The 27,047-nt window shown below is 45.1% G+C and overlaps 1 protein-coding gene and 1 pseudogene across 6 annotated transcripts in view; both read right to left on the minus strand.

Annotated features, from left to right (window-relative positions):
- Positions 1-27,047, minus strand: part of CFAP221 (cilia and flagella associated protein 221) — a 104,739-nt gene that overhangs the window by 53,905 nt on the left and 23,787 nt on the right. For 5 of the 6 annotated variants that reach the window (XM_043576576.1, XM_043576573.1, XM_043576574.1 and 2 more), the window contains 2 exons: positions 16,530-16,633; positions 202-361 (listed from right to left, as the gene is read on the minus strand). The exons of the other annotated variant lie outside the window; for it this stretch is intronic. In XM_043576576.1, coding sequence (XP_043432511.1) covers positions 202-361; positions 16,530-16,633 — 264 coding nt within the window. The remainder of the gene's footprint in view (positions 1-201; positions 362-16,529; positions 16,634-27,047) is intronic. 6 annotated transcript variants of the gene reach the window in all.
- Positions 6,519-6,612, minus strand: LOC122482298 (annotated as a pseudogene).

Raw genomic sequence — 27,047 nt, forward strand, 5'->3', positions numbered from 1 at the left:
TGAGCCGAAGTCGGACGCTTAACCGACTGAGCCACCCAGGCGCCCCATATTTTAAAGAGTATTTTATGAAAGCTCGTCATCTTACGTACGGTTGTAATGGCATTCTGCTACAAGAAAGAAAGAATGGGAAGAAATGGTGACTTAGGAATTACTTTAAACAAATTTTAGGAAGAAACAAAAGACATTCCAAAGCAGCCATACGGTAAAGCCACGTTGGGACAGCATGTTCCGGTGAAGACACATTCGTATGGTTGAGAGTTGAACTGTGAGATCCATAGCTGCATTTTTATTTGTGCAATCCCATAGTGAAATGGTGTGAACTTCACGGTCACATTCATCTTCCCGTTAGCCGGGATTAGTCCTGAGGGGAAAGAAAAGAGACGATTCTTTCTTGTCTTGCGAAGTCCAGTCAAAGAGGCTGATACACACACAAACATGTTCTTCCCATGGTAAGTACAAGTATTTCCATGCTCTTTTCATTAAATCCATGTGAATCGACTTCTACACGTTTATGCTGATCTTATTTACCAACTGCTATGTTAATCCTTCATAATAATTGACTGTCACTTATATAAATAGATACATGTCCATCAGCATTAGTGAGTCAGACGTGAACTCCCAGAACTATCATCTTTAAGCCAATTACCACTCGTCGATGTTAATGTTGTAAGCAACAAAAAATAGCTAGGAACACGCATAAAAGTTTCTGTCCAGGTAATTCAGTTTCCTGCATTTTGGTGTAATTGGATTCTCTCCTTCCGAATCTTTGGGATGGACTACTGCTCTCTCTGAAGTCACATATCCCAGCTTACCTTATTTTTCTTTTCTATCTCTGATGCCAAAAGGGCTTAGTAAGTGCTCAATAACAGGGAAAGGGAAAGAAAAGGGAGAAAGAAAAGGAGGAAGAGAGGGAGGAAGGATCAATGTAGTAGATACAAGAAGGGTTAATGTTCTCTCTGATTTCCACTGAAGGCTCTTTGGTTTTCCTTCCAGATGATTCCTTATGTCCTCATGTGTCTGGTCTTTGCACTATCCCTGCAGAGGCCTTATACTTTCCCTCTGAATTGCTTGGCATACCCTCCTTCTCATCTATGCCGTCCTCTCAATCTTGTCCCGCTGTCTTCCTTGTTCTCTATGCACAACCACATGGACTTTTTATGTGCCTATCCAGGCATTCACTAAGCATTTACTGTGTTCCAGGCAATGTTTTAGGCACCTGAGAAACAGCAATAAACAAAACAAAGTCCCAGATCTCACAGACTTTACATTCTAGCTGGGGACTGAAAGCAAACAAACAAATAGATGAATATAAAATATAAAGTCATGTTACGAATACCAGCAAGAAAAGTAAAGCAACGTATGGGGGAAGCAAGTGAAATGAAATGCTCCATTTGAGACAGAATGAACAGGAGGCTTCTCTAGTGAGGAGATGTTGCACCTGAGACCTGAAAGAAGGTCATACACATTGGGCTCCTGCTGCCTCAGGGCCTTGGCACGTGCTATTCCCTTTCTCTAGATCTTCTTTTAGTTTTTGTTTTTGTTTTTGTCTTTGTTTTTTTTTTTAGAGAGAGCAAGTAGGAGAAGGGAGAAGAGGGAGAGAGAATCTTAAGCAGACTCCACGCTCAGCACAGAGCCCGACATGGGGCTCGATCCCACAACGCTGGGATCATGACCTGAGCCAAAATCAAGAGTTGGATGCTCAACCGACTGAGCCACCCAGGTGCCCCCTCTTTAACTTTTTTAATCCTACTCTCTGAAATGACCTCTTTTTGCCATCTGCCTTCTCCTAGACTCAAACGTAGTTTTACAAAAGTAGGAACTTGCTCATTACTGTGTTCCCAGCTCAATAAATACTAGTTGAGTGAGTGAATGAACTAAGTTTCATTCACTCACTCAACCTCTGTATCACGTGAAACTCCTCCTGACTCCTCATCCCTAGGAGCCTTCACTCCCTTAAACTTGTATCAGCCCAAGGGCCACCTGAACTGTTGCCTGCTCAAGTTTACAGCTCTCCCCCTGGACTGCACACCCCTAAGGCTGGCAGCAGGCCCCAAAGCTCATTTACCATCCCAGACCCTTAGCTCAGTGCTTCAGAAATAGGTATGGGTCAACTTCCTGAGAGCAGAAGTCTAAACCTTTAAATGACATCCACTAGAGACCCAAGAACTCCCTGCAGGGCAGAGTGAATCAGCAGAAGAGCTCGGTTCTATAGGCCAACCTAGGATCAGCTGAATACAAACCCATGTGCTACAGGTCCATACCTTGACCACCCACCCGGTCAGAAAATAAAACATCATCTGACCCGCAGTTCACTGGGGGGCTTTAGACTGCTTCTGCTCCGGCTCATTAACTTAAAATAATAAGAACAAGCTCTGGAGTAAGGATTAATGTTTGCCTTGACCCGGCTGATTTATTTTTAAGTGCTCCCGGCCCACACCTAATACATAAAACACGCTGGAGGCGTAACCTGGGCAACCAGAGTGGACAATGCTTTTTCCATTAACGGGGACACCAGTTAGCACAGCTCCGTTAACGGAACTTGGTTGCGGCTGATTGTCAAATGTTAACAGCTCTTAAAGGTGTGCCTAGCAGTCCTGGCTTACTGCTTGGCAAAAACTAATGGTGGGAGGAAGGAGAGCAAGTTTCATGTTTTAACAGTAAGAAATACCCCCCCCCCATTACTACTTTATTTTAAAAAGCCCAAACCAAGATTTGATGGGTTCCGTCCACTCTGGGGGCAATTTCAGATCACTGCCCTTAGATCAGCAGGGATAATGTTAAATTGCAGGGCAGTGAGGGTGTGAGGCAGAGAGAGAGAGGAGAGAAAAACTGAGAAATGAACTAAAGGCTAAGAAAATCCTAGTCTATCAGTAAAATGGCTATAACGAAGAAAACGTAGCAACACTAAAAAATACTATAATGATTCATGAAGTGACCAGCAAATACCTCTGGATCTTTGCCTTGATTTTTGTTTTTTTATATATTTTTGAGAGAGATAGAGAGTGCGAGCAGGGGACGGGCAGAGAGAGAGGGGGACAGAGGATCCAAAGCAGGCTCCATGCTGACAGCAGCAAGCTTGAAGCGGGACCCAAACTCGCAAACTCTGACCTGAGCCGAAGTCAGATGCTCAACCGACTGAGCCACCCAGGCGCCCTGACCTTGATTATAATTATGTAAAGTACGCATAAACATGGCCAGCCACCCACAGGAGATTTGTTAGGGTGGTTAGGCCCAGGATGGGGATCATTTTTTATTTTTATTTATTTATTATTTTTGGGGGAGGGATCATTTTTTAAACATTTCTTCTTTCACGTCCATATAGTGTCATTACAATATTGTTATCCTTTTTAAGTAACTATTTCAAATTCTCAGAAAGCACAGATCATCCTCCCTAAATTATCACAAAGCCCTCATGCTTGAAGTATTAGTAAGTATTGGTTTTAATCTTCCAGGATTTAGGGTTTTACGAGCTGTGTGATGTGGGGTAAATTTCTTTATCTGCCTAAGCTCCGGGCAGGGATTTAATAGCGCATAGTTTAAAAACTGTCCACGAACAAGCCGTTGACAAACTCGGTGTTTTGGATTCACTGGATCACAGAAGGGAGGGCTTCGAGACTCACCACCATGAACCACATGCCATCCACAGGGATACTCACAGATCACTGCCACTGCCCAGGGTGTGTAGACAACAGAGACCCTGGCTCACTGGGCCCCATACGAGCTCTGTGACTTGGCTTGTTATGTTACCCGAGGCTCAATTTTCTCAGCTGTAGGATGGGACAAGGTTTAAAGGAGAAAACAGTGGGGGCGCCTGGGTGGCGCAGTCGGTTAAGCATCCGACTTCAGCCAGGTCACGATCTCACGGTCCGTGAGTTCGAGCCCCTCGTCGGGCTCTAGGCTGATGGCTCAGAGCCTGGAGCCTGTTTCCGATTCTGTGTCTCCCTCTCTCTCTGCCCCTCCCCCGTTCATGCTCTGTCTCTCTCAGTCCCAAAAATAAAATAAAAACGTTGAAAAAAAAATTAAATAAATAAATAATAAAAAAAAAATAAAGGAGAAAACAGTGTATAAAGTCTGGGATAATGCTTACTTAGGAGGCAGTGTGTGTCCTATAAATGTGTCCTTCCCAACATTTGTGCCAAATATAATGAGTAATGCCTTATTCTGTATTATTTAATCGTTAAAACGTCGGGAGGAGGGGGCCCCCGGCTGGCTCAGTCAGTGGAGTGTGCGACTCTTGATGTCGGGGTTGTGAGTTCCAGCCCCACGATGGGTATGGAGACTGTTTTTGTTGTTGTTAAAGTTAAAAAACAAAAACAGGGGCGCCTGGGTGGCGCAGTCGGTTGGGCGTCCGACTTCAGCTAGGTCACGATCTCGCGGTCCGTGAGTTTGAGCCCCGTGTCAGGCTCTGGGCTGATGGCTCAGAGCCTGGAGCCTGTTTCCAATTCTGTGTCTCCCTCTCTCTCTGCCCCTTCCCCGTTCATGCTCTGTCTCTCTCTGTCCCAAAAATAAATAAACGTTTGAAAAAAAAATAAAAACAAAAACAAAACAAAAACAAAAACAAAAAAAACAAAACAAGATGTCAAGAAGAGGAAGTATTTTTTGGAAAAACTTACACAGTTGATTGTGGAACAACATGAGGGGGAAGAGCATTCACCCCCTGTGAAGTTGAACACCTACATACAACTTTTTTTTTTAAGTTTATTTATTTATTTTGAGAGAGAGAGAGAGACAGAGACAGCGCGAGTGGGGGAGGGGCAGAGAGAGGGAGACAGAGAATCCCAAGCAGACTCCGTACCTTCAGCGCAGAGCCCAATGAGGGGCTCAAATCCACGAAACCGTGAGATCATGACTCCAGCCGAAGCCAAGGGTCAGACGCTTAACCGACTGAGCCGCCCAGGTGCCCCTCCTACGTATAATTTTTAACACCCCCAAAACATAATGACTCATAGCCTACTGTTGACCAGAAGCCTTACCAATAACATAAACAATTAACACATATTTATAAGTTCTATGCGTTTCATCTTATCTATTTTTTAATTAATTAATTTTTACATTTTTACATTTACATCCAAGTTAGTGAGCATACAGTGCAACAACGGTTTCAGGAGTAGATTCCTTCATGCCCTTTCCCCATTTAGCCCATCCCCTCCTCCCAAGTTCTATGTATTTTATACTGTATTCTTACCATAAAGCAAGTTAGAGAAAAGAAAATGTTATGGAGAAAATCATAAGGAAGAGAAAATATATTTACAGTTGTGCTGCACTTACTGGAAAAAAAAATCTGCGTTGAAGTGGACCGAGACAGTTAAAATCGGTGTTGTTTAAGGGACAACTGTACCTGTACCTAAAAAAGGAAGAGGCAACAGCCTCACGGTGCCAAGCCACTGGGATGGGTTTCCGAAAGCACCGGGTCTTTCTTTTTGCTTTCTTTTTCTTTTCGCTGCCAAACTCAGGCTATTCTGTAGAATAGCCTTGTCATGAGACAAGGACTGGGCTGCCCCTGGGAAGGTCTACTTAAAAAAACTTTTTTTGCATTTATTTCATTTTTGAGAGGCAGAGAGAGTCAGAGCACAAGTAGGGGAGGGGCAGAGAGAGAAGGAGACACAGAATCCGAAGCAGGCTCCAGGCTCCGAGATGTCAGCACAGAGCCAGACGCGGGGCTCGAACCCACACACTGTGAGATCATGACCTGAGCCGAAGTCAGATGCTCAACCGACTGAGCCACCCAGGTGCCCCTGGGAAGGTCTGCTTTAAATTTTAGGCCTGTGGACTTTCTGTAAAGGGGTGAAATATGGGCCCTGAGGCTTTCAGTTATCAGTTCATTTCTAAGCTTCCTGGGAAGAGCCAACGCTTGCTCAGCCGCAGCAGGTGCGGGACGGATGCTAACAGCCAATTACCCCCGATCTTCCTTTAATCTTTCATTCTCTTCTCCCTCCAGCAAGCCTTTGTGATGGAAACTAGAAATAATCAGTAAAGTGAGAGTTTGGGGGGATCTTCCTTTTCCTCCCTGTCTACCAAGTACCCAAAATGCAGGCCATGGGAGCAGGATCAGAAGAGCTTGGGGACCCTACCTGTGCTGATGGGAAGCTGAGGGGCAGTCTGAGCAGGAGGATGCTGGGAGAGGCAAGCCAGGCCACCAATTCATTTTCTGTCAAGCCTGTAACCTGCTGGCAGGGAGCACTGAGTGTAGCACACATATGTTACATGGCCACCGTCCTGGGCGCTGTCCAGCACGCAAAGACAGCTCCGGGGAGGCCAGAGAGACTGTATGGGAATGCTTATAGCTGAACTCAAGAGCTGCACGAAGCATCACGCACAGCACCTGCACTCCCCATCGCCCACGGGGACACAGGGAGCCACCCCCTGAGCACGCCCCCAGTTCACCAACGCCTCAGCAAAGCCCAACTGTGCCACCACCCACACCCTTCGCCATTTTCACAGCCAGTACCCATCCAGGCCAACCTGGCTTCCTTCCTTCCTTCCTTCCTTCCTTCCTTTTTTTTTTTTTTTTTTTTTTTTTAAATATGGAATGCTTCACGAATTTGCATGCCATCCTTGTGCAGGGGCCACGCTGATCTTCCCTGTGTGGTTCCCAGAGGCGAGCCCTGGGCTTCCTTCCTGAGGAGGACAACCTGCTCCCTACTTGTGCTACTCCAACCCACTCTCCCCTCAGGAGCGTCATGAGGCCCCACCTCCTGCTGAGAGCCCTCCACTGGACTCCCTCCCAGCTCAGAACCAAACCCTCAGCTCCCCGGGGCCTCTCCAACCTGGTCTCCCCTTGGGCACATCCTCCAGACATGCTGGGCTTCCAACCTTATAGCGATGGTGGCTCCTGTGCTTAAAGCCCCCTTCCCCAGTTCCTGACCACCGACGAAAGCAGTCACCTGGTCACATCCCCTTATTTTGTTTTTCTTCACAACCACTTCCACCCCCTGGACAATGTCCTCCTTGTGTGCCTGTGTCTCTCCCCTGAACTGGGACATCAGAGAGGGAAGCAGGACTGTCTTGTTCCCTGGGGCAGCCCAGGGCCTATCAGTACCTGATGCACAACAAGTACTGAGTGCTTAGTTCTGGAACAAATGTAAATGGGGGGGCCACAGGGCAGGAAGCAAACCCAGCAGCAGGAGGAACCGAGCCCAGCAGCATTTCTGGTACAAGACGGTGAAGCGAAGCTATTCTAACTAGAACACCCTGCTGGAAAACTCACCAAAACTCCAAGAAGCAAATGCATAAAATGGAAGAGAAGGAAAGTCTTCCATTAAACAATCCCAAAGCCTGAAAAGCAGCACGCTTACCAAATACAGTAAAACCTCCGATTTCAAGTAACTTGTTCTGCGAGCAAGAGGAGCAAACATTTCTAATAAATTTCAACTTGACAAACGAGCCACGTCTTGCAACGCGAGTAGTGTGTGATGCCGAATGTCACATGACCACAACTGAGCCCATGGTTCTAGAAACTCGCTTTGACACACGAGTGCTTTGGAAGACAAGCATGTTCCCGGAATGAATTATGCTAGCAAACCAAGGTTTTACTAGTGCAAAGTAAGGCATGGGAGTGTGCCGGGAGCTGGGAGGGCAACAAATTTCCCCGAGGATAAGGGGAATGGCCCTGAAAAAAAAAAACCACTCACTAGTCTTTGATCAAAGAGATAAAATGTGGTATGTGGCTGGGCCCTGGAGAAGCAGGGATCAGGACAGAAGAGACGTGACCTCAGCATCCTAGAATAGCGGGGGAGGCAGCTGAAGAAGTAACTACATTGCTCTGACATTTCTATGGCCTTAGACCTGGGACCGGGAGGCTGGAGGTGACATGACGGGGACAGAGCAGAGCAAGTGACCACAGAATGACAGCACACAGCACAGAGGACGCATCCTGCCCTCGTGAGCCTGAGGCAGTGATGGGAGATGTCCTCCCAGGATGCCTGAGCCCACGGACTGTGGGCCAGACCCTGGTTCCAATCCCAGCTCTACCCTTGGGCAACTTACCCAAACACTCCATGCCTCGGATTCCTCATCTGCAAAGCAGACATAATAATAGCATCCAGTCATAAGTGTCATTGGGAGTATTAAATGAGCGGTGTTGAGGTGCTGGGGTGGCTCAGTTGGTTAAGCCTCTGACTCTTGATTTCAGCTCAGGTCATGATCTACCTCAAGGTCATGAGATCAAGCCCCACATCCAGCTCCATGCTGACAGCACAGAGCCTGCTTAGGATTCTCTCTCTCTCCCTCTCACTGTCCCTTCCTCCACTCGTGCGTGCACTTGCGTGCATTCTCTCTCTCTCAAAATAAGTATTTGTTAAAAATGAGCAGCACTGATGTCTGGCACGTGGTAAGCACCGTATAAGCATCAGCTGCGATTGTAATTATTATCACCGCCATCATTTCTTTCCCCACGTTATCCTCTGCTGGCAGCAGGCCCTACTCAACGCTGAGTAAAATGCTGAGTGGAACCAACATTTTGTGTTATGCACAAAAAAACCGAAAATTCAAAAATTAATCCACTTTGGAGGAGGAAGGGAACATAAGCAAAAGCCAGTGAAGAACACACAAGCAAGGAAGGGAGAAACACAGGGAGAGCCGTGGCAGGGAGGAAGGAGGAATCCGTACAGAATTAAATTATTTTCAAGAAGATAACAGAAAGCAGGGGCAAAGGGGAGCCAACCCATACACATAATTTACATGCCTGAGGGAAAGAACAAAGCAAATAGAAGACTAACGTATCCAGTTTTAATAGTTGAAAAATTTCCTAAAACAGAGGCGTCTGGGCGGCTCAGTCACTTAAGAATCCGACTTTGGCTCAGGTCATGATCTCACGGTTCATGGGTTCGAGCCCCGTGTTGGGTTCTGTGCTGACAGCTTGAAGCCTGGAGCCTGCTTCGGATTGTGTGTCTCCCTCTCTCTCTGTCTCTCCCCTGCTCGTGCTGTCTCTCTCTCTCAAAAATGAATAAAAATTAAAAAGAAAAGAAAAGAAAAGAAAAGAAAAGAAAAGAAAAGAAAAGAAAAGAAAAGAAAAATGTCCTAAAATAATGAAAGTTCTTTCTCTCCAGACCAAAAGGACATGCGATGTTCAAGGAAAACAAATGATACGGAGCAACACCAATACATATCTTGGCAAATTACTTAACCTCAAGGTTGAAACAAAAACAAAAAGAAAAAGAATTCTAAGGGCATCCAGAATTCACCTTGGGTGGGTAAAGATTCCGACCAGCCTCTGAATTCCTAGCAAGTTCAAAGCAAAGGGCAATCGAGCACCGTCTACAAAGTTCTGAGGTGACCAAAGCTGTACGTCAAGACTTTTAGACCCAGTCAAGTTGTCCTTCAAGATGACAGGCTGCAGGGACGTTGTCAAACACGCAGGCACTCTCGGTATGTTGCCTCCAGGAAACTTTGGTTAACAAGTGGCTGGATTACACAGTCCAGACAAGCCAAGAGAAAGGACGGACATGAAGAACTTAAGAGTGGAGAAAACATGGAACAAGAATGGAGGGGACACCCTGGTTCCACTTAAATAGAAACTAAGCAACTGTGGCATTTATGGTCACAAGGCAGAATGCAAAGGCTGTAAACCCACATAAGGAAAGATAATATCACAGAACAGGAAGCCATAAGGAGCAGGGGGGGTTGGGGGGGGCGGGGGAGAGACAGTTATGGATGCTACTTCCCCTTTCTGCACCACCAAGACTCTAGCTGAACTTGAAGCATGCAGCTGAAGGAAGCAGTGGCTCTGACCTCTTAATCTCTTTTTTTTAAATTATTTTAATGTTCCTTCATTATTTTGAGAGAGAGACAGAGTGTGAGACACGGAGGGGCAGAGAGAGGGAGACACAGAATCCCAAGATGGCTCCAGGCTCTGAGCTGTCAGCACAGAGCCCGACGCGGGGCTCCAACCCACAAACTGTGAGATCATGACCTGAGCCAAAGTCGCATGCTTAACCGACTGAGCCACCCAGGTGACCTTTCATAATCTCGTTTCTTAATTTTTAGCAGTAAATTTTAGGAATATCACGTTTTTAAAGTTTTTATTTATTTAATTCGAAAGAGAGAGGGAGAGAGAGCACATGAGTGGGGGAGGGAAAGAGAGAAGGAGCAGAGAATCCCAAGCAGGCTCCACACTGTCAGTGCAGAGTCTGATGCAGGGCTCGATCCCACGAGCCATGAGATTATGACCTGAGTCAAAATCAAGAGTCGGATGCTTGACTGAACCACCCAGTCAGGGTATAAGGTACCCTTAGGAGTATCACTTATATCAAGGAAGTTCATTAATTCCTTTGGCTTCACCTGTTGTTGTGTTTTTTTTTAATCAATATCAAGTAATGAAACATATTTTCATAACAAACATGTTTCATTTTTATAAAGCCATTTCTTAAAGAAATACTTACGTTTGCTCATCCCGCTATCTCCCACACTTATTTACACCCAGAGCTTTTCTTGTTTCCCTCTGTCGTTGCTGTTGCTTGGTTTTGGGCAAGTCGCCTTTCCCATACCAGCCCCTTGGGACCCCCAGAAGGGCCTGTTCTGTAAGCAAAGCTGGCGTTCCCTTCCAGTCTCCCGGAAGACAGGCTTTTCCAGCAGGATAAAGGGTTGGGTCATGCTATCCTTGGCCTCTCCCTGGACCTCCCTGGGGCTGGCACTTCTGCACGGGCAGTAGGGGTACAGAGTTTGGTCAAAGCACAGGAGTTGGTCTCTGGGCGAAGTCCACTGAATGGTGTTGGTCAACTGAGCTCAAACCAGCCCAGACTGACATGCCACCAAATGATCATCTTGAGCAAGAGATACCTAAGGACCCTGAAGGCAAGGAGAATACACAAGGCCTGGTTGAGAGCTATTATTGATCTCCCTAACTTTTCTCTCACAAGAGAACGTTCCTAAACTCTTAGTCTTGTGATAAACAATTCTATTTGGCTTTCTCTCCTATTTCAAGGATGCTGTATTGTTACTCTTCCAGCTTAAGGGAGGGGTTGAGAGCTCGGGGTCTGGAGTCAGACAGACCTTGCTCCCTTGGGCGGGACATCTGGCCTCCCCGAGTCTGGGTGTGGTTGGCTGTAACAAGGTGATGCTAAGAGTTCTCATCGGGTTGTAGAATGCAATGCAGTAGAGCATCCAGTGTGCTCAGGACAGCGCCTGTCACATGCTTAACAATTAGCAAACGGAAGCGATTATTAACGGTACGCCAGCTACTCTATGTACAACCACTGTCACCCATCAAGGAGATACCAACCGCCAGGTAAAATGTAGCATTGCTACAACGTGACAGAACGGCCTCAGGGCTGTGCATAAAGAATTGCTACCTGCCTATCCAGCTTTTCCTGTTTCCATTAGTTACTGCTATAAATTAGTTACATATATCCTTAAATAAGGGGCTTTGGGAACTCATTTGCTTTTGATATATTACCTGTCCGCAGTTGTTCTCACTTCCTCACCCTTAAGTCTGGTGCTCTAGAAAGTCATAGAAACGTCTGATCTCTTGACTTTACTTCCCATAAGTGTTCTATTCTGACCTGGCATATGGGCCCTGGCTTTTCTCCAGTTTGCTGGCCTGAAAGGTAATCAGAAGCATTTGGCTGGTGTATCTCACTCATTTCTATCACTTGCCAAAGATATATCTGTGTGTCTCCATTTCGCTATGTAGCCATATAATAAGCATTATTTTCTGGGATGAGGCTATTCATGATGGACCTAACTACCAATAAAAAACATTTTATGGGAGCCTCCTTTGTGTGCTGAAGATCCAAAGGTCTTACCATCCTCCTGACAATCCTGATCTGTCCCCTACTCAGTCTGTGCTGGGATTGGGGGTCTTCTGTCTCACCCACCAACAGGTGTATAGTGAGGTGGGGAGAAGCAGGGGCAACCTTCCCTATTCATACTCTTGTCTGGAAGGAAGGGGTTTGCTCATGGATTCTCACCTGCCGGTGAGGCTTGTTACATGATAAAATACCTCAGCCAGTGGGGAAGGAGCCTTTGGAGAAAAAAGACGCAAAAAAATGAGTTAACCCTCACTTCCTGTTGAAACTTAAATGGGTAAATGCTGGGGTATGGCCAGCACCATGGCAGGTGCTGCAGGAGTATGAATGAATCCAACGGAGATCACATGATTGGACTAGGGGTCAAGTCCCTCTGGCCCACCCAGAGTAAGAGGTGCATGGAGGTGCCTTGGGCTTTGATACGTAGGGTGCACTCTTTATGGCATCCTAGTGCTCATCCAGGGGTAAGGGAAATTATTCTTTGCCAAGATGTGCTCCGGGCTGGGTTGCTTATAATCAAAAAGTAGTCTGGGTCCAAAGCGAGGCCAGAGGCTCTGGGATTACTCCCAAATCAGTATCACATTGTCATAAATTTGCATTTCATAAGAAAATGCAAAATATAAAATTATTTCCAAATGGCTGCTCTATGCCTCATCACTGGGGAGAAAAGAGAACAAAAGTATTAAAACTTTCTATAAGAACTCTGGGCAATAGTCCTCAGGAACTCTTGCTTAACTAGCCATTGTATGCTACAATTTACTATTTATATGAATTGCATGCATTCATCTGAGGGTATGGGACACCAAGTGAATGCCCAGGATCTTCAAGTGTTCAAAAGTGAACAAATTCAACAATTTTTTGTGTGTGTGTGGCATTTGGCTGTTCTCCAACACTAATAAAATGTATTGCTGCCTCTTCCAAAATCATCAACGGAGTGAGCGTTCTCGATGCTTTAATTGTATACGATTTCTTGTCAGCACTGTAAAGAAGGTCACAAAATCCTTCACTCCTTTCCCCCAGTCTCAGGAAGATCTTGGCACAGTCAACAGATCCAGCTTCTGATAGCTATAGCACACACATGCATCTTAAGGACGCCCAGTGGGCAAGTGGCCAGTTGAGTTAAAGTCAGGGGCACTATGTCAGATTCGTATCTTGTAAATGGATTTAGCTGTATTCAAATTTTTTTCATTTGGCAAGCCTGAGCACGAAATGCCTGGAAGGCATGGATAAATGATGCTTCTAGCTCCTAGAGGAGAACTTGCTTTATAACCCCATGGACCATGGATGTCTCCACCGCCTCTAAAGATGTGCCTAAAACAGTGTCTATAACTATACGCCCTAACTGTGTAAAATCAGTCCATGGTTCCTAGCCTCTCTGGGTCCTATTTATAAAATGGGGGCAATAAGGACTTAACTGGCCGAAATGTGATCCCTGATTGTCCAACTGTATAAGACCTAGGAGTCAGGTCAGATGCCTGGCAAGTCAGAAAAGCCCAGCACCTGCCTGGGCTACATGCACCTGACCTGCAGTCACCGTCCTCACAGACAGAGCTTTTTTATTCCAGGTGAGTAAAAGTCATCAGCAAATTTCATAGCCTCGAAGATGTATAACAGACGCATCAGTACATTAACAAAGTGGGAAACCAAAGCAAGAAAATGCCAGAGAGACCAGTGGGCCAAGGAATGCACCAGGCCTCATAAAATGGCTACCGAGGAGGCTGAGCGGTCCAGCCCAGGAGACCTGCTTGTGTACAAGCATATCAGTCACATCAGCAACACCATCCATATGACGCAGAACATTTGAAATCGTATAGGTGGATCCCCAAAGCTCAGGAGCCCTGGCTCGCTCGCTCACTCACGCACAGCTTTGCTTGCCTCACACTCTCCAGATTTTCCTCCTGGTCTCTGTCCTGCACCCACTTCCCCCCCGGTGTCCTCTGAGTGCCTGTGTGCTCGGGTCTCAGTTCTCCATCCGCTTCTCTTCTCTGGCCACCCCTGCTCCCCGGGTGATGTCATCTCCAGACCCCCAGCAGTATGTTCCATCAGTACCTAGGTGACATCAAAACATATGTCCCTAGCTCCCACCTCTCTCTCGACTTCAAACTGGTATGTCCAACTTAATTTCACTTAAGGGAAGAATTTAAAAGATAAGCAACAAACAAAGCACCAGAGCAACGAAAGCTTATCAGGTGGATCAAAGAGCTCATGGCCCCATTTGTCTGAATTATGTGGCTGTGCAATTTATAATCTGAGTGCTCAAGGACACACCTGCATGATTTTTAAGTACAGTTGTCGTTCGTCGATGCTCAGCACTTAACTGCTTATGTATGTATTCCACTGGTTTTACGAATAGGCCGTGTTTCAAAACCCTTCTCGTCGATTAATATTCTGTGTCTTGGGACAATAATTCTTGGCAGAAGTATGACTTGGCCACAAGAACCTCTAGCTTTCTTCCAGATTCTCCCTTTCTTTTCCTTGGCACTGATAACTGGCTTAGTTCAGGCTCTCAAGGCCCATGCGACTTCATTCGTGATACAATGATTTCCTGGTTTCCTGCCTGCTCCCACCTCAGTCACACCTGCACACTGCAGCTACACTGGCCTTCCTAAAAAACCGCTCCTATCACAACTGCTCGGAAATCTCGGTGGTTCCCTCTCTTCCCTTAACAGCTTTATAGACCATCAGGTGGGATAGGATCTTACTGGTGAACCTTGTCCAGTGATTACCAAGAACCACTGAGGAATGCCTATATCAGAATCACCTGGAGGTGCCTGTTACCAGTACAGAAAACCAGACCCTTCCCAGAGCTACTAAATGCAAATCACCAGGGATGGCTCCCTTAGCTTCATAGCTGTCCTAAGTGTTCAACATCTTGGGGCACTGCCCTACTCTAAGCCCCATCTGCCGTCTGAGCCTTTGGTGAAGGTGAACTGGCTGCTTGATAAGAAACCGATTTCATATTTAAGCGTCTCTGGTGATGTACCGGGAGCCACCCGGGCCAAGGCCGTTCCTTTGTACACCACGGTGATTCCTGTTACTGACACAGTTAGCCTGCCTCCAATACCTTTCTCTTCTTGAAGCACCCCCATCCCTGTTCCTGCCGTGACCTGATGCCCTCTCACTGGGATTTATCTGGATCTGTTTTAGCACGTGGCTTTCAGGGACAGTCCCAGAGGTCCAGTATGGTCTGATGGCCCAGGCCGGAAGAGGAACCCCTCCTCTTTCTTGCCATAATCTCTAAGCAGAGCCTGGACTAAGATCGCAGGAGCTAGCTCACTTTACCAACTTACCTCGCGGGTCAAATTTTTATAACCTTTTGGAGTTAAGGCAAAAATTCAGTTTGTATTTCATGAGGCAGGTGCACAGGCTTTGGAACCAGAATGACTGCTTTTAAGTCCCACCTCGGCCACTTACTACTGAGTGTCCCTGGATAAGTTATTTAAACACTTGGCACCTCATTTCTATGTCTATCAAATGGAAATAATAATTGTACCAATCTTACCCGGTTGTAGTGCAGATTAAATATATAGGTACATAGGGGCACCTGGGTGGCTCAGTCGGTAAGCGTCTGACTTCAGCTCAGGTCATGATCTCACGGTTCGTGAGTTAGAGCCTCGCATTGGGCTCTGTGCTGACAGCTCGGAGCCTGGAGCCTGCTTCAGATTCTGTTGTCTCCCTCTCTCTCTGCCCCTCCCCCACTCACACTGTGTCTCTCTCTCAAAAATAAATAAACATTAAAAAAAATTTTTTTAATGTATAGGTACATACACATATATAAAATGTATCTGTATCTATCACTTAGAATAGTGCCTGGCATATAATAGTTACTCAGTGTTACTATTATTACTCTACCAAAAAGCTTAGAGTGAGAACATCAACTATAATTAAAAGCAGAAATGTAATATTATTTAGTACAATTTTGGTAACCACTTATTCTCTCTTCTTTTTAAAGCCTAAAAATAATAAACCTTCTCTCTGGAAAGAGAATCAGGTCCTGTTTTATGCAGTATAAATGGTAAAGCTACACTGAATTTCCAAAATCTCAGAATGGCTCCTGGTTCCCTAGGAAATAATCTATATACATTTCATAATTTAGAAGTAATTCAAAATTTCTGCTTTGAACACTCATCTATGCACTTGCAATCAGGAAATTAATGGATTCCTACCCAGACATTCAAAAACAAAACTATTTTAGTGTTCGCAGCAGACTGCTGTGGACAGATATTTAAAGCCCAAACCCAAACATCAAGAGACGGAAACCGGGAAGCAGAAATCACTTCAGATGGAGACGGCATTTCCAAAAGTCCTGAGCAGTGTCAGGATCTACGTCCTTTAGGGCAGGCGAAGACGGGCTGGCCACACCACGTGCAGCAAATTCACAAGAGCTTTCAACAACATTCCAAACGCTTGGTAAGAAATAATGTTCCCATGTTATTTGAAATTGAATGAAAAGATGAATGCAAATCCAAGGATATACCAAGAGCCAAAATTAGAGTAGGAATGGATTAGTTTCCAACTTCAAGTGTTGATCGTGAAAGAGATTTACCTGGATGCTATTATAAATGATCTGCATGACCCAAATGATCCCAAAGTGTCCTCATTCTCTGGTATCCAATCCCAATTTACAATATATCAGGTACGTCAAATTTGCTATTGTTACACATGTGAAAAAACCATATTCAAATGAAGCTTATTCTCTTTCATAACTTGAGGCCTACTCTCCAAATCCTCTCTGATCTGAGAACTCTGAGGAAATTGGAAACTTGAAACCTTGATTCTCCTTACCTGATAACGGGTCAACGGTAAAGGCTTCATGAGACTGAATCAAAGTGATATGAAACTCGAAATCTATAGGGCAGCTGCACTGTAAAGGGATAACATATTTTTTGCTGCAAAAAAAAAAAAACAAAAAGGAAAAAATTTTTTTTCTTTATAACTAGTTCTTTTGATACCAAGGAATAGACTCAAGTTACATAATAAAGAACCACAACAGGGGCGCCTGGGTGGCTCAGTCGGTTAAGCATCTGACTTCCGCTCAGGTCATGATGTCGTGGTTTGTGAGTTCAACCCCCTTGTGGGGTTCTGTGCTGACACCTCAGAGCCTGGAACCTGCTTCGGATTCTGTGTCTCCCTCTCTCTCTGCCCCTCCCCCCACTCATGCTCTCTCTCTCTCTCTCAAAAATAAACATTAAAAAAATTTAAAAGACCATAGTCAATGCGGCTGTAGTAATTCCTGGCTGCCAGCTACTGTATACATTTCCCAGATATTAACTCTTCTAATCCCATGAGGTGGTACTGTGATCGATCATCCCCACTTACAGACAAGGCAACCAAGGCACGAGAGAACATAAGTGTCCTGTCTGAGGTGACACGGCTGGTTAATGGCAGAACCGGGATTCAAGGCAGGTCAACTGTGCCCAGTTTCCACACCCCAAATACCTCGGTCCTCACTGCCTCTTGAGTACCAGTGGATTTATCCTGTGGACACTCAGTCACAGGGAAAGGGATTCTCTGCCACACAACGGGCCCCAGGAAACCTAGGGAACACTGAATGGGCAGGCTTTACACAAAGAAGCCTGGGAAGCTTCTGGCCTTTACAGAGCTTAGAACTAGACCATGTTGAAGAAACCACACTTCCGGCTGTGTGTGATGGAAATATGCCAGAGACTGTTTGGTAAGAAGGGCAAACAAGCAGTAGAGGACCCGGAGAGGGTCTGTGAATTCGGAAATGCTCCCTCAGCCAAGACCAGCCCAACTTCTAACTGGGCCTGTGGTGGTCCCTTAGGGCACTACAGGAGTCATTACAGCTGTGACATCTCTCAGAGAGGCCTGAGCTTCTCCTCATGTCCTCTCCTTCTATGAGGTGGGCCAGAGTTTGTGGGATGAGCGAGGCATGGAGAAGCCGAGTTCTCTACTTGTCCCCTGGCATCCTACAGACACAGAGCTGGGGAGGGTTATCTGGGCCCCTTTCAGCAGCTGAACATTGAGCTCCTCCACTAAGAGACTCAGCCCTGCCCTCTCTCCCTGGCCTTTCTGCCTCCTCCCTTCTCTACCTTGTAACTCCCATGCCCTCACAGCCCATCTTGCCCTCCTGCCCCGTGGTCGCTCCTTACTCCTTAAGCTTTCGACGACAGCCTTCCTGCCCACTACACTCCTCCCTCACATCTCCCAGTCCTGGGGGAATATGACTGTAAGCAGAGGGGCCAGACCAGCTAGCGTGCTGCCTTCTGGGTGGTGCCCATCCCGACCTAGTCTGTGTGGGGACCTTTCCCATCAGGACCCTCTTCTTTACCTGCCCAGCGCCTGTCTACCTGGGAGCCTCTAAGTCCTATGAGGGCAGAACTGGGTCTACTTACTTCTCTAGCATAACCTCAACAAAATTCCAGAGTCCTGCACAGGCCAAACATTCAACAAACATTTGTTGGAGCAAAGTAGAGTAACTCTTTTTTAGTAGTAATTCTGAGGATATAGTATAGCTCAAATGTGGTCTTAAAAATTATGCCACGGGGTGGCTGGGTGGCTCACCCACCCACGGGGTGGCTGGGTTAAGCGTCCGACTTTGGGTCAGGTCATGATCTCACGGTCTGTGAGTTCGAGCCCCGCATCAGGCTCTGCGCTAACCGCTCGGAGCCTGGAGCCTGCTTCGGATTCTGTGTCTCCCTCTCCCTCTGCCCCTCCCCCACTCACACTCTGTCTCTCTCTCTCAAAAATAAATAAACATTAAAAAAAAAAAATTATGCCACGAGGGGCACCTGGGTAGCTCAGCCAACACTTGATTTTGGCTCAGGTCATGATCTCACGTTTCGGGGATTCGAGCCCCATGTCAGGCTCTACACTGACAGAGCAGAGCCAGCTTGGGATTCTGTCTCCCTCTCTTTCTGCCCCTCCCCTGCTTGCTATCTCTCAAGATAAATAAAAATAAACTTAAAATTATGCCATGAGCATTTTTACTTGGGTTTAAGTTCATTACCTTTTTTAAAGTTCTGGAGTATCTCAAATGTAAAGAAAAATACAGAGGATAATATAATCGAGGTCACACAGGGTGCCTGAGTGACTCAGTCGATGAACCAAGGTCATGATCTTGCAGTGTGTGGGTTCGAGCCCCGTGTCGGGCTCTGTGCTGACAGCTCACAGCCTGGAGCCTGCTTCGGATTCTCTGTCTCCCTCTCTGTCTGCCCCTCCCCTGTTCTCTCTCCGTCTCTCTGTCTCTCTCTCTCAAAAATAAACATTTTAAAAAAATTTTTTTTTCAACGTTTTTATTTATTTTTGGGACAGAGAGAGACAGAGCATGAACAGGGGAGGGGCAGAGAGAGAGGGAGACACAGAATCGGAAACAGGCTCCAGGCTCCGAGCCATCAGCCCAGAGCCCGACGCGGGGCTCGAACTCACGGACTGCGAGATCATGACCTGGCTGAAGTCGGACGCTTAACCGACTGCGCCACCCAGGCGCCCCTCAAAAATAAACATTAAAAAAAAGGAGAGGTCCCTTTATCCACCATCAAGCTCTCAAATCTTCCGCTTTGGATAAATCAGTGTTTTATTTTCAAAGAAATAAAACACTGCAGAACACTTGAAGCTCCCTGTACACCTCTCCGTCCCCCTCTACTTCTTTTCTCTCCAGGAGTGATCCCTACCTCATCTCCGCTGTCTACTTCTTTTCTCTCCAGGAGTGATCCCTACCTCATCTCCGCTGTCTACCATCCTCAAGCATTTTTATAACACTGCCACATGTGTATGTGCTCACGAAATATATAATATGGTATTACTTGTTTTCAACAATGCCATTCCAAAACTTGCTAATGTTGCTCAACACTCTGCAGATTTATCCCTGATACACAATTTCGAATCATGATACATGAAGTACTGTTCGTTCATTTCACTGGGGATGAAAATTCTAGTACATGACTATGTCACCCCTGTCCACCTACTCTCTCGCTGGGGGCATTTAGGTTGTTTGCACTTTTTTCACTATTGCAACGTGGCGGTGACAATCCTTGTGTGTGACTCACGCATCTATACCAGAACTACTCCAGGTATAACCGACAAGAATTGCTGGTTACGAGCAAAGTAAAATTAGCAACTTTACTAGACATAGCCCAAATGCTCTCCAAAGCCCTTTTACTGATGTCTACCTCCATGAGCAGCCTATGAGAGCCTCTCTTGCTTACCAACACAGGATTTTCAGACATTTTAACTCCTTCTGGCCCAATGGGGGTAAAGTGCTATCTCATTTTATTTTCACGTTCATTTCTTCGAGGTTGACCTTCTATTCAGAGGGAGACGTTTGGGTTTCCTCGTCTATGGACTATCGGTACATATCCTCTGCCTATTTTCCTATGAAGTTGTTCTGCTCTCCTGTCAATCTGTAAATTCTAGAAATTAATTCTGTCAATTATATATAGTGATATAAATTCAAGTCAAGGATCATTATACATAGTAATCTCTTCAGCCAGCAGTGAGGTGAACCCTTCATAGGTTTGTTTTGTTTTTTTTTTTTACCAAACTCATAAACCCTGTCCTTGGTCAGACTCTCTAGAAGCAGCCAGTCCATCTTAACTCTCTGAGGTGCTTCCTAATTCTGAAACACAGGGCACATAAAGGTCATTACATTTTCAAGACACTGGGGTCCCACTGAACATCAGCTGCTCCACAGCACTGGGGAGATAAAACTAACCGTACAAGTTACATATGCCCCTCAAGAAGTGAGCAGCCTTGGGGCGCCTGGGTGGCTCAGTCGGTTGAGCATCCAATTCTTGATTTTGGCTCAGGTCATGATCTCACTGTTCGTGGGATCGAGCCCCGCATGGGGCTCTGTGCTGATAGTGCGGAGCCTGCTTGGAATTCTCTCTCTCCCTCTCTCTGCCTCTCCTCTGCTCACGTTCTCTCTCAAAATAAATAAATAAACATTAAAAAAAAAAAAAAGAATGAGTAGCCGTGGGTGATGGTCAATGTGAAGTCTAAACTGCTCAGACATGGTCTCTGAAGACCAGGCTGGTGACTCCCACAGCCACATGAGCTGGATGGTGCTTGGGGCGTTAACCCCAGCCATCGGCTCAGAGCCACCCAGTGAGGTAAAGCCGGCTGCTCAAGAGTCTTCTGCTAAGAGCTGCATGTTTGCATTTTCTGAACTAAAAAAAAACAAAAAACAAAACAAAACCTGCCGGAGCTTTTATATATGCCCAATTTAAAACTAATTTTAGACCTCCGATAATTCCCATAGAAAAGGTGTAAGGGTATTTGTTTAGTGATGATTACGTGAAGCCAAGTTCCCGATGCATTAACCAGTCTGGAAAAACAAACAATTCCTTAAGGGCACAGAATTCCAAGCACCCTGATTCTGAAGGAGACATTGTAGTGCAAGTAATACAGAATACAGATTTGTGTTCCTTACTGCAGCTCATATTATGGCTGTCGAATTCGCACGGATGACCACCAAAATCATAAATCAAGGACAGTCTGGATGACTTTGGGTCACAAAGAATTTTGACAAATATAAAGTTTAGTTTATTCAGAAATGTTTCCTGTTTGAAAAAAACAGAGTCCCATTAGATTCTAAGGGGACTTAGAAATTCGACACTAAATTCCTATGCTAAATACCATTAAAACCATAAAACAGACTCTTGACTATAGAAAACAAATGGAGGGTTGCTGGAGGGGAGGCGGGCAGGGGATGGGCTAAATGGATGGGTATGGGTGATGGCTATTAAGGAGGGCACTTGTGATGAGCACTGGGTTTTGTTTGTAAGTGATGGATCACTAAATTCTACTCCTGAAACGAATATTACACTGTATGTTAACTAACTGGAATCTAAATAAAAACGTGAAATAAACAAAAACAAAAAACTGATCTACACTGAAGAAACACGAATACATATACATATCTTATGCCTATGGTTTCACAGGCACAAACAGGACCCTGAGTTCTTCTGTAACTTATAGGAAGCGGCCAGTTAAAAATCTCAAAGCAGATAGAAGTTAGTACTTTTGAAGTTAACCACAACTTTTATACCTGTTACTTTATTATTTAAACATTTTATTGGTTATGCTAAGGCTCTGCATAAATATATATTAAGTACGTTAAAAGGATATACAAAAACATACTAAGTATTTCAAAAGAATTGTTCCCTATTTTGCGGCACCTGGGTAGCTCAGTCTGTTAAGCACCTGACTCTTGATTCGAGCTCGGGCCATGATCTCATGGTTTGTGGGTTCAAGCCCTGTATCAGGTTCACACTGATAGTGTGGAGCCTGCTTGGGATTCTCTCTCTCTCTCTCTCTCTCTCTCTCTCTCTCTCTCTCTCTGCCCCTCCCCCACTCACACTCTGTCTCTTTCTCAAAATAAATAAAAATTAAAAAAAAACTTTTAGAAGGCATTTCCTTTCATTATCCCATCAGCAAGAGAAGCCTAGAAAATCCCAAGACCTTTCCTCAAATGTTACCAGCCTCCTCTCAAGCACTGCTATGCACACAGAGACAAAGGAAGAAATTTGGGGGCTGGCTAGTTATTTTTAAGCTTTAGATGTAAATTTTTGTATTCAGAGCGTGACCCCCAAAACAGAAAGAAAGCAGACATAATGATTAGTTGCCTGATAAACCAGACCCCACCTCCCACAAACAGGCAACAATTTGAAAAGACATAGAGTTGAGGGTAAATTACGTTTCAAATTTCAAAGTATGTCCTTTCATCTAGGATAATTTATGTTCGTATGAACTTTCATTTGCTGCTTATCTTATTTTCAAAGACACAATTAATCTCACCGGGACTGGAGCCTCAAACCAGAAGCAGAGTGGACCCGTGGTCCTTAATGATATAGTCAAATAAAGAAAAACACAAATTTACATGTTCAAGTAGCAGACATTTTTTTTAATTTTTATTTAAAAAAAATTTTTTTTTTTAACGTTTATTTTTGAAACAGAGAGAGACAGAGTATGAACGGGGGAAGGGCAGAGAGAGAGGGAGACACAGAATCGGAAGCAGGCTCCAGGCTCTGAGCCGTCAGCCCAGAGCCCGACGCGGGGCTTGAACTCACGGACCGCAAGATCGTGACCTGAGCTGAAGTCAGACGCTTAACCAACCGAGCCACCCAGGCGCCCCTCAAGTAGCAGGCATTTAATTATTTTTCACACCTAGAGAATTAAACACCACCCTCCTTTTTAGCCTAAGCTTAGATCAAAATTGGAGGCAAAGAACAAGAAAGAGTCAAAGAATCAGGGAGATTCGATGTCTTTGTCTTGCTGGCCTGGCCTTTGAGCTCCTTTCTTGCCTTTGGTTCAACTCTTTTCTCAACCTAATTACTTAGTCCTCCCTGTTGGTAAAATCCCCCGTTCCCTGCTCTCATTCATGCCTCTGTAGTTTAGAAAAAGGTGCAACCCTAGGGAAAAATCAGAATTAAATGAGGTCACTTCTGCCTTCTTGGTAAAAGAAGCTAAGGCATTTCTCTAGGGGCTGGAATGGAACTGAATTCGGAAAAAGTTCGAGGTGACCATGACATGTTATCTGCCATCCGCAGAGATAATATGTGCCCTATTCATATATTTTTTTTTATTTTTTTTTTAATGTTTATTCATTTTTGAGACAGAGAGAGACAGAGCATGAACGGGGGAGGGGCAGAGAGAGAGGGAGACACAGAATCGGAAACAGGCTCCAGGCTCTGAGCGGTCAGCACAGAGCCTGATGAATATTTTTTTAAAAAAAAAAAAAACACTTAAAAAACGGTAAGGCATACATAACATAAAATGTACCATTTTAACTATTTTTAAGTATACAGTTCGGTGACATTAGGCACATTCACACTGTCGTGTGACTATCACCACCATCCTTCTCCAGAACTCTCTTCATCCTGCAAAACTGATACGCTGTTCCCATTAAACACTCCCTGCCCCTTCCTCCACACCCCCAGCCCCTGGCAGCCTCCACTCCTTCTACCTTCTGTCTCTGAATATGCCTGCTCTAAGCACCTCCTGTCAGTGGTCTCATACAATAATATATAATACCTTTTAAAAATTAAACATTAACTTCATTTTAAAATGAGAGTATTCAGATAAATAACAAATGTTAGAGAAAATCGCACCTTACAACTCACCAGAGGGATAATATGGGGTAAGGAAGGAAATTCAGGGGGTGCTCCTTTGAGTCGGAGCAGGGCCTGTGGCCGGAGACCAGAGAACAGGGACATCTGGCATCGAGCAAGACAGTCACATTCAAGGGAAAGGAAGCAACTAAATCGAGACATGAAGGGAGATGAAAAGCCTCCTGCAGACTGCTTTTTCCTTTTGTTGAGAAAAATACAGCGTTTATTCGGAAAAGATAAGAGGATACACTAAAAACTACTGCTAGGCCTCTTCTTCTTTTAGAATAGAGGGCAGAAGGAACCTCGCGCCAACTGTGTTCCAAACATGCTTCCTCAGAGCTAAGTGCCCTATAATGTCTGGCCTGACACAGCCAGCAGGGCGCCCAGCTGCCAGATTCTAGTCTTATGGCTTACCCACCAGCAATTACTAGAACAAAAAGCTCACTTGGAAGAGGAGCAAGAAATGAATTTTTAAAGCCAAGCAACTTAAATTCAAATAATTCTGGTCTTGAAATGGTATTAGGATTTTTCATAAGAAATGTGGGGCATATTCAAGAGAAAGCAACTATTTAAGAAAAAAAAGAGTCACAATTCAGTGGGCTGGTGGCTAGTTACTCTGTTCTAAGTGTTTTGACAGGCATTAAATCATCACATTCTAGAAACCACATTAAAAGTGTGTGTATGCGGGGCGCCTGGGTGGCTCAGTCAGTTGAGCGTCCGACTTCAGCTCAGGTCATGATCTCGTGGTCTGTGGGTTCGAGCCCCGCGTCGGGCTCTGTGCTGACAGCTCAAAGCCTGGAGCCTGTTTCAGATTTTGTGTCTCCCTCTTCCTCTGACCCTCCCCTGTTCATGCTCTGTCTCTCTCTCTCTCTGTCACAAAAATAAATAAATGTTAAAAAAAAAAATTAAAAAAAAGATATTTAAAAAAAAAGAAAAGAAAGTTCCCTTTGTTGACGGTACCCACGTCTGCTGAATGAAAGGGGAAAGCAGGGGCGCCTGGGTGGCTCAGTAGGTTAAGCGGCCAACTTCAGCGCAGGTCATGATCTCGTGGTCTGTGAGTTCAAGCCCCCCATCAGGCTCTGTGCTGACAGCTCAGAGCCTGGAGCCTGTTTCAGATTCTGTGTCTTCCTCTCTCTGACCCTCCCCCGTTCATGCTTTGTCTCTCTCTGTCTCAAAATTAAATAAACGTTAAAAAAAAATTTTAAAAAAATGAAAGGGGAAAGCATTTATATCCTTTAATTATTAATATAGATCTCTATGGTTTAGGGGTGGGATGATTTTCTTTCCTGCTAAAATTCACAGAGACTGGGTCAAGATATTAGCTCAACAAAAGGATATTAAATCAAAGCAATTTTAACTATAAAATGTGGTAGAATTTTTCATACAGTAAACATTTAGGCTGTTAAGTGACAGCAATTTTTTAAGTCTGAATATCAGCTTTGAAGCAATTTTGAAATGTAAGTTCACGACGGCTCAATAATCCCAAGTAGGGGCCGAAATAAATTAAAGCACAAGTGTGTCGATGAGCTCAAGTTGCCTTTGTCAGAAAGTTTCCACAAAATGCTGCTGCTCCTTCAAGTCAACTCTGACTTTGGGATATGAGAAATGAATCCCTAGAATGAGTAAGGAATGTGTTTCCCTGGATGAGCTAAGAAATGGGAATTATTCTCTTTGGGTAGCGAGGGCTCCCAAAAACCCTTCTGCAGATTGATTTTGTAGTCATTCTGGCACCTTCTTTCTAACTCAGGTATAGCTGGTCAGTGGGCCTTTCACACGGAGACTCTTTCCTGGCACAGTTCAAAAAAGGACCTGGTTGCTGTCTATGCTGGGCACCTGCACTGTCGATCTTTCCCTCCAGTGCTAGTTTAAGGATGCACCTTCTCCCATGACCCACATGCTTTCAACTGTAGGGCAGTGAGAGAACTGAGTTTCATTCGGACATCCTACTCTGACTTTGGCCATTCCCACACTTTCTAAAATGAGGCATGAGGTTCAGTTCCTAAGGAAAAGCATCCTTTGGTAAATTCTTAAACTTGTGTAAAAGTTCCAGAGGCTAAAATATCCTGGCTTTGGAATGGTGCAGCCAGGGACAGGTTCTACTGGTGTTGTTAATGTGACCCTGTGGTCTACACAGCATCTGTATCCCTGAGATAAACTCAAGAGTTCCACTTGCTTTAGAGCAACATGGCTGCCGTGTCTATGGCACGGCCCAGAGTGAAAAATGGGAAGTGACAGGGAATCCAGGGGAGGACCCAGGTGACTTTCACATAAGCTTGTCTAAAGCACACTAACCAAACAGTCAACAGAGTCAGCTTGGGGCAAGGAAGATCAGTTGATGCCCCATGGGGAGAACAACCGGTCAACTGACTGGGTTTGTTCCAGATTTCAACCAGTTATTTGGTAGCAGGTTAGCACCGTTAGAGAAACCAGAGAGTATGATGAATTAATATGAATTGTTTAGAACCACAAGAATGGAAAGATACCGAATTTCAGTACCTAAAAGCAGCAAGTTCTTCTTTACTTGTGCATATAGGAAGGGGAAAATCGTATTTTATCGACAGCACTCTCTAAGATATCACGTGATCGGGGCGCCCGGGTGGCTCAGTCAGTTAAGCAGCCGACTTCAGCTCAGGTCAAGATCTCACAGTCCATTAGTTCGAGCCCCACGTCGGCCTCTGGGCTGATGGCTCAGAGCCTGGAGCCTGCTTCCGATTCTGTGTCTCCCTCTCTCTCTGCCCCTCCCCCGTTCATGCTCTGTCTCTCTCTGTCTCAAAAATAAATAAGATGTTAAAAAAAAAAAATTTAAGCTTATCACGTGATCACGGAATTTAACCAGCCAGGGTGGTGAGACTAGTTATAAAGCAGAATTTCAAACTACAAAAGGGAAAGAGAGTTGAAAGTCCTCTGCACCCCAGTGTTTGATTTAGAGATGTTGGACAGAAACCAGAATGCAACTTTTGGTTATTTACAGAAGCTGTCAAAAATACATTTTACCAGATCTCGAGCCACTATGGTTGTTTATGGGTAGCTGGCAAATGTCCACGTGGGATTTTATCTCAGCAAGGAAAATTTACAACCGTCAAATCCAGCCAGTGGAAATAGGGTTGATGAATATATGTGAGTCTACTTCATGACCTTGTGGAAAATGTGTGAAGACTATCCAGTCCTCAGAGAGGCGCTATCCAGGCCAGACTTGCTTCTCTCTAGAAGCAACCTCAAAGAGAGCAAACTT

The sequence above is a fragment of the Prionailurus bengalensis genome, chromosome C1 (genome assembly GCF_016509475.1).
Source record: "Prionailurus bengalensis isolate Pbe53 chromosome C1, Fcat_Pben_1.1_paternal_pri, whole genome shotgun sequence".
In the NCBI taxonomy this organism is placed as follows: Eukaryota; Metazoa; Chordata; class Mammalia; order Carnivora; family Felidae; genus Prionailurus; species Prionailurus bengalensis.